This window comes from Tachysurus vachellii, chromosome 16 (genome assembly GCF_030014155.1).
Source record: "Tachysurus vachellii isolate PV-2020 chromosome 16, HZAU_Pvac_v1, whole genome shotgun sequence".
Lineage (NCBI taxonomy): Eukaryota > Metazoa > Chordata > Actinopteri > Siluriformes > Bagridae > Tachysurus > Tachysurus vachellii.
The window spans coordinates 19,100,440-19,108,182 of NC_083475.1; the positions used below are offsets into that span (position 1 = coordinate 19,100,440).

Consider the following 7,743-nt stretch of genomic DNA (forward strand, 5'->3'; position numbering starts at 1 on the left):
AAATGAATGAATGAATGAATGAATGTCACACACAAAATTAGTCGATAAAATAAGAACAGCAACGTCGTGGATGTGAGACGCTTCATTTAACAGCGAGGTTAGCTTGGCGTTAACAGCTATGCTATCTGTACGTTTGTCTCCTAACCGAGCAGAGGATCTCTCTTCAGAGTGATTAACACACTAATTCACTCCTCACTGACTCACACTGAAGAGGCTGCATGTGTTTGTGCTGCATTATTTCCATTCTTAATGAGCAGACTCCAAGCCTGAACATATTGTAAGTAGGAGGTTTCGATCTAGGCGGCCTGCGACGGCTCAGAAGTGCAAACGCATCGATAAACACTGATGAATTTGAATTTGAACACTATTTTAAGCCTCGTACCTCCTCTGCATACTTTCCCACGTAGGAATAGATCTCGCTGAGGGAGCTCATGGTGTTAAACTCGTTCATGTGCATACGGGACTGCTCAGCCAGGTAAGCGTTCATATCCTGGTCGCTGATGGCGGGCATCTTATTGATGTCTGAGTAGTATCTGAAAACACACACACACACACACACACACAGAAATACACACAATAATTAAGCATCTGAGAGCTGGGACTTGTTTGCATGTGAAGTAACAGTCAACATCGTTGCTTCTTTTCCTTATTGTTTGCGCTCAATAGGAAAGTGTGGAGACTTTGATTGACAGCTGTCTCGTCTCCAGGAATCCGATATTTACTTTCGGTGACTGTGCAGCTGCAGTAGATGGGGAATGGTCTCGTTTTGACTCTTAATAAGCCCATGTCCTTCAAAAGCTGTTTTAGAGGCATCGGGGGAAAAAAAAACACCAGTGGAATGCCAGGAATAGCTAAAGTGTGCTTAATGCAAGCATGCACGTAAACACACACACACACACACAACACACACACACGGCCTTCTGTGTTTAGGAGGCTCGAAGCTCGAAGCAATCCGTCACTGTCAGCAGCAGCTGCAGTGTCACTGTCAAGTCTTTAATTAAAGCAGGTCATTTACATTTTTAATTCCCATTCCGAGCCAACTCGTAGACACCTCATCTTTGTGTGTGTGTTTGTGTGTGTGTGTGTGTGTGTGTGTGTGTGGGTGTGTGTGTGTGTGTTTCCAATTCACAGCACGCCAGATCCCTGTGACCATTTTGAGAGTCAGGCGTATGCTGCAATGCACCATGGGATTATCATTAGCCTGAACCAAGAGAGAGTGTTCAACATAAGAATTAGACAGAGAAAGAAAGAGAGAGAGAGAGAGAGAGAGAGAGAGTGAGAGAGAGAGAGAGAGAGAGATCAATGTATCGAGGGACGCTGCAGCGTTTGTGAGCTACAGTACATTTGCTCCAGTTGTTCATCATCTCACCAGAACGTGTCCGCTCTAGTTTGCCCCCTAGTGGCACAGCAGAGAATAGCTCTGGTCAGTCACAGTTACAGAGAAAATAAATTGTAAATTCATTTAGTAAACTTGATTAGAACATGTCACGCTTTGTTTCTTTTTAAATATAATCTTTGTTATCAATGTTTTTTTTTTTTTTTAAGAATATAATCTTTGACTCGTGTTTGCATTCAGAAACAGGTTTGGTCTTATAGACATGTACTGTAGGGTGCCAATAATTTTGAAATCATTCTATAAAGCTATGTTTCTCCAAACATATATGAATTTTGCTCTTCATTTCTTCGTTTTATTTTTCTTTTTCATTTACATGTGAACTAGTGATTATAAACTCAACACAATCAACACAACACAATCCTGGGTTTATGTAGTTAGACGTTTCACACTGCTCCTACACATCCTGGGATTAACACTGAATCCTGAGCATCGTTTTCTACTTTCCTAAATCCCGCCTTAACATTTGGCTTATTTGATCGTATAAATCCGGCACGCGGCCGCCTTAAACGGCGTCTCGTCTCATGCTTTCGCGTCGGTGAGCAAAAAAGTTCAGGTCTGTCATCATTCACAGCTTTCTCATCTTCTTATCCTCTTTTTTAAGTTTGTCGTTTAGTCGACCAGCCGTTCGTTCTTCGCTATCCGACTTCCTTTAACGTTTCAGCGTCACACGGTGTATTTCCTCCTCGCTACGTCTCACGTGTCGTGATCTCCAGTGTTTTGCCGTCTGACTCTATCTACAGAGCCGTTAAGTTTTTAAGTGTTTCTCCATCCTGGTTTTCACCTTTTTATCCTCTGTTCATTGTCTGTACACTGTAACAGCTCATGCTTTCACTAACCAAAAACACCAAATAACCAAAAAGCGCTCTTTAAACATAAGGGGGTAAAAGCTGATTGCTGCTGTCACCATCCATCGGTTCGAGCCGCGATCTTGTTATTTGTGCCAGAGGCGAGATCAGTGCAGCAGCGTCAGAACGCTCGCTCCGTACCAAAGCAATCAAAGCAGCAATTTATCTGCCACGGGTGCAATTATAGCTACAAGGCTTTGTGGGAAACGTATGTGAGACATGGCCCTGATTTCGGTTAATATCAGACAAATAAATAAAGAAAAGTTTACATATTTATCACCCTTCCTCATCCCAACCCTGTTTATTCACTGCATACATAAATAAGCAAAAAAGAACGACATTAATCATTTAAACAGCAATTTAGCATGCGCCCATGTACATTTCTTCTCCAGCTTTCTTTCTTTCTTTCGTTTTTTTTTTTCTTTCTTTCTTTTATTCTTTCATGCAGTGAGATCGAGAACCTTTTCAAACGGTCTCCGAGTCTTTTGTTGCGTTCTAACGCGAGTGGAGGAGAAATTTCCCACGGAAGTCTTTTACATAAGATTTGCTTCACTGTCATTTATTAAACAGACAGCAGTACCACGAAGCTGTGTGTGTGTGTGTGTGTGTGTGTCTTTAAGCTAGCACAATGCTAAATATCTACATCTTTTTTTTTTCATTTAGGTTGAAATGTGCCCTTCATTAATGGTGGAAATTTCCCACAGGCTCTGACACGCTGCACTGTGGTTTATTACCTAGAGTCTGTGAGTCGTCTGACCACAAATCCACAGCTTTACAGCGATTAAAGCTGAATTATGCAACTCGGTCAATATACGAGAGTGCTATTAATGTGAAAGGAGTGATGGAGTGTAAACATGCTGTCTAGCAAACCACAGACACGCTAACATCTCTCTCTGTGACCTGCTTTGCAGAGACAAGGTTGTCAATAATAAAATCACACACACACACACACACACACACACACACACGATTGAGGTGTGCTCTCACCTCTCCACCCAGCTCTTGTAGCTGGGGATGTCCTTGGCGTACAGCAGCTTGTTGGAGGGCGAGTCTTTACCCAGGCGGTGCTCAGATGTGGAGCAGGAGTCCATGAAGGTCTGAGCCACGACAGACAAGCAGGCGTCCGTGATGCTGCTCTTGTGGATGTCAAACACAAACTGGGGATTTTTAATCACGTTCACCCAAAACCTCAGAGGTAGGCTGAGAGGAGAAAACACACACAAACACACAAACACACACACTTGATCAAACACGTCATTTGTATGAGAACAGCTGCATATTTTTATTTTTTGCACACAACCTTTACATTATCTGTCTGTCTGTCTGTCTGTCTGTCTCTCTATATGTATGTGTGCGTGTGTGTGTTTGTATGTGTATGAATTTATATGTATGTGTGTTTGTGTATTTGTATTTGTCTGTATGTGTTTGTTTTTGTATATATGTGTGTGTATGTGTATGTACGTGTATGCATGTGTGTATATGTATGTGTGTGTATTTGAATGTATGTATGTGTGTTTGTGTGCATGTGTGTGTATTTGTATGCATGTGTGTGTATTTGTATATGTGTATATGTACAGTATGTGTGTGTATTTGTATGTATGTGTGTGTATATGTGTGTATTTGTATGTCTGTGTTTATGTGTGTATGTGTGTATTTGTATGCATGTGTGTGTATGTGTGTATATGTATGTGTGTGTGTATTTGTATGTCTGTGTATATGTGTGTGTGTATTTGTATGTATGTGTGTGTGTGTATTTGTATGTATGTGTGTGTGTATTTGTATGTATGTATGTGTGTGTATTTGTATGTATGTGTGTGTATGTATGTGTGTGTGTATTTTTATGTATGTATGTGTGTGTATTTGTGTGTGTGTGTATGTATGTATGTGTGTGTGTATTTGTATGTATGTATGTGTGTGTATTTGTGTGTGTGTGTGTATTTGTATGCATGTGTGTGTGTATGTGTGTATATGTATGTGTGTGTGTATTTGTATGTCTGTGTATATGTGTGTGTATTTGTATGTATGTGTGTGTGTGTATTTGTATGTATGTGTGTGTGTGTATTTGTATGTATGTGTGTGTATGTATGTGTGTGCGTGTATTTGTATGTATGTATGTGTGTGTATTTGTGTGTGTGTGTGTATTTGTATGCATGTGTGTGTGTATGTGTGTATATGTATGTGTGTGTGTATTTGTATGTCTGTGTATATGTGTGTGTATTTGTATGTATGTGTGTGTGTGTGTATTTGTATGTATGTGTGTGTGTATTTGTATGTATGTGTGTGTGTGTATTTGTATGTATGTGTGTGTATGTATGTGTGTGTGTATTTGTATGTATGTGTGTGTGTATTTGTATGTATGTATGTGTGTGTGTATTTGTATGTATGTGTGTGTATGTATGTGTGTGTGTATTTGTATGTATGTGTGTGTGTGTATTTGTATGTATGTGTGTGTGTGTATTTGTATGTATGTGTGTGTATGTATGTGTGTGCGTGTATTTGTATGTATGTATGTGTGTGTATTTGTGTGTGTGTGTGTATTTGTATGTATGTGTGTGTATGTATGTGTGTGTGTATTTGTACACTCTCCCTCTCTACCTCCTGCTCACTAACCCTGTGTTATTTTGTATGATTTACACTCTACTGATTTTCCAGAGAAAACAAAATACACTACAGCGTCATCAGTGTGTTTATTAAAGTGTCCACTGGGGGGCAGAAACCCCTCAGTTACAGACTGCACATCAGATGAGGGAGAACATTTTAGAGCAGCATTTGGTGGAAATAAAGATTTAAAGTTAACATCAAAGGTGACACATGGTGGCATTTTAGCACGTTTTAGCACGACAGATGAGGAAATATGACAAATCTTCCCCAAAGACTCGGCATAAGACTTGTAAAAATGTAATTAAAAGAAAATTAAAAAGAGGTCACAATTCAATTCAAAATTAAATTACTAACTATTTATCTTTATTATTAAGGTATGTTAAAAATTAGATGTTATCTTTTAATGTCCCGGTTTATTCAGTTATTAAATAATACACATTTTATTCAGACACTACTGAGAATTACTGAGCCACTGCTTTTTTTCCCCACTCATCATCATACATCAACTTTTATTGGTGATCAGCGATCTTCCTACAGCTGAAATCCTCTGATTTATGGTTTTAAGTACAAAGCTAATGCTGATGCTGGATGACGAGCCAACACACCGATTATCATAAAGACAAAGCTCAGTGTGTCCACGGCAGCTGACAGGAGGCTTTGAGGCCAATTTCCCAAAGACGGAGGACGGGTCAAGCTTTTCAGCATCCTCTTAAGTGCTCTTTTTAAATTGCGAAGCATAACAGCATCAGTAAAACCTCTTCTGATGATGTGCCAGACAGGCTCGTACCGAGACGAAGCTTTAATCGATGGAGAGAAAACGTCTTCTTTCTCATGGATGTTGAGCAGGAATGAAAGCTACCAAAGGAAACAGTGGGGTCAGGGTTGGACCGTGTGACGCTGTGTTCTAACACTAACTGGATTTTATTTTATATTCACTCTCATTCATTTTCTACCGCTTATCCGAACTACCTCGGGTCACGGGGAGCCTGTGCTTATCTCAGGTGTCATCGGGCATCAAGGCAGGATACACCCTGGACGGAGTGCCAACCCATCACAGGGCACACACACACACACACACACACACACTCTCATTCACTCACACACTCACACACTACGGACATTTTTCCAGAGATGCCAATCAACCTACCGTGCATGTCTTTGGACCGGGGGAGGAAACCAGAGTACCCGGAGGAAACCCCCGAGGCACGGGGAGAACATGCAAACTCCACACACACAAGGTGGAGGCGGGAATCGAACCCCCAACCCTGGAGGTGTGAGGCGAACGTGCTAACCACTAAGCCAACGTGCCCCCTCTTTTATATTCATTTTTTTATTTTTTTTTTGAAACATCAAACCTTCTCATGTGGTCTTCAAACCTTGCAGAAGTTCCTTAGAAACGTTGTGGACTTTGTATTTGAGTAGGTTTGAGTGTAAGCTCAGAGGCGGCGGGATTACGTTTAATATCGCCGTGCATGAGATCGTCAAACGTCTTGTCTCTCAAATGGAACCCGGATGAAAAGGGACATTATGTTCGAGGATATTTACAGAGTCTAGCGGATTTTATTCCTTTATTAGAAGCAGCCTTTATTCTATATACACATTACAGCACACTGGAATGGTTTTCTTCATGTACCACAGCTTAGGAACTTAGTTAGTCAGAGCTCAGGGGCAGCTATGATGCAGCGCCTTGGAACAGAGAGGCTTAAGGGCCTTGCTCAAGGGCCCAACAGGGACAGATTGGTGGTTCTGGGAATTAAACCCCAGTCATTACATGCAACGTACCGCAAACTGACCCTTCATACACAGATTTAACAATCCTTACATTTTTAGTTTAGTATAAACACCTGGCAGCAGAAACAGAAGCTTGGACTCTGCTCGGTAGAACTGAGTGCTCAGTCGAATAAAAACAAAACAAAAAATGTGTGTGAGTAGAAATAGGGGAAACAGGGACCTGCTGTTCCTCAGGGCGAGGCTGCGCTTCTGGGTGAGGGCACGTTACTGACATGAATCATATTGGCTTGTTTGTATCTGCTGGCTGCCCTGCACCTTTTGTGCCTGTCTAAAGCAATAAACATATACAAGCTTGCTTTATTCCCCGGCCTATTTGCACTAAAGTGAATGGAAATGATCCAGGTAGGTGCGCCTCTGTGTGTGTGTGTGTGTGTGTGTGTGTGTGTGTGTGTGTGTGTGTGGGATGGAAGAGGTGGGGGTCAGTGTTCGCTCTGTTTGCAGTGTGCTCATTAATTTTCCAGGCAGCGCTGTTTTTTTGTCATAGGCAACAAAAAAAAAAGGGAAAAAGAACGAGGGGAATAAGAAAGGACACTGCAGTAAAGTGGATGCGGTGTGAAGTGCGGCAGAGAGAGAGAGAGAGAGCGAGAGAGAGAGAGAGAGAGAGAGCGAGAGAGAGCGAGAGAGAGAAACATTCTCAAGCCCACGTCTACAACCAGGCCCGGCTCCAGATATGAGATGAAAGGTGGGCCAAGTGATATTCCAGGTGGGCCGGTCGGATGGGTGTGTGTGTGTGTGTGTGTGTGTGCGTCTTTAATGCTTTAATCTCTCATGTCTATAGTTTTAATACCATATATTTAAGACAATTGTTAGGGTTGTTTGTTATTGTTGTGTTTGTGTTTCCTTCATTTTTAATATTTATTTGTACTTTTGTGCTTTTGACACCATCGGAGGCTGCAGATGAACTCGACTCATCCATTTCTCCGACCTCATTGCCGCAGATGGATGAGGAGGTGGTAACTGTAGCTGTGTCCTGGAGAGATAAAGTGGTTTTCTTTTGTCCTTTCGGAACAAGAAATCTGTACATGTTGTATTTTATTAGGCTATACTGTATATAGTGTGTTAATCAAGTTCACTAACAGTTCTAATAAAGTTACTGTGACTGTCGTTTAT

General features: G+C 41.3%; 1 protein-coding gene across 1 annotated transcript in view; it reads right to left on the minus strand.

Annotated features, from left to right (window-relative positions):
- Nucleotides 1–7,743, minus strand: part of plxna4 (plexin A4) — a 328,266-nt gene that overhangs the window by 1,185 nt on the left and 319,338 nt on the right. Inside the window, exons 30-31 of the mRNA XM_060890039.1 lie at nt 3,229–3,441; nt 383–533 (exon numbers count right to left, since the gene is read on the minus strand). Coding sequence (XP_060746022.1) covers nt 383–533; nt 3,229–3,441 — 364 coding nt within the window. The remainder of the gene's footprint in view (nt 1–382; nt 534–3,228; nt 3,442–7,743) is intronic.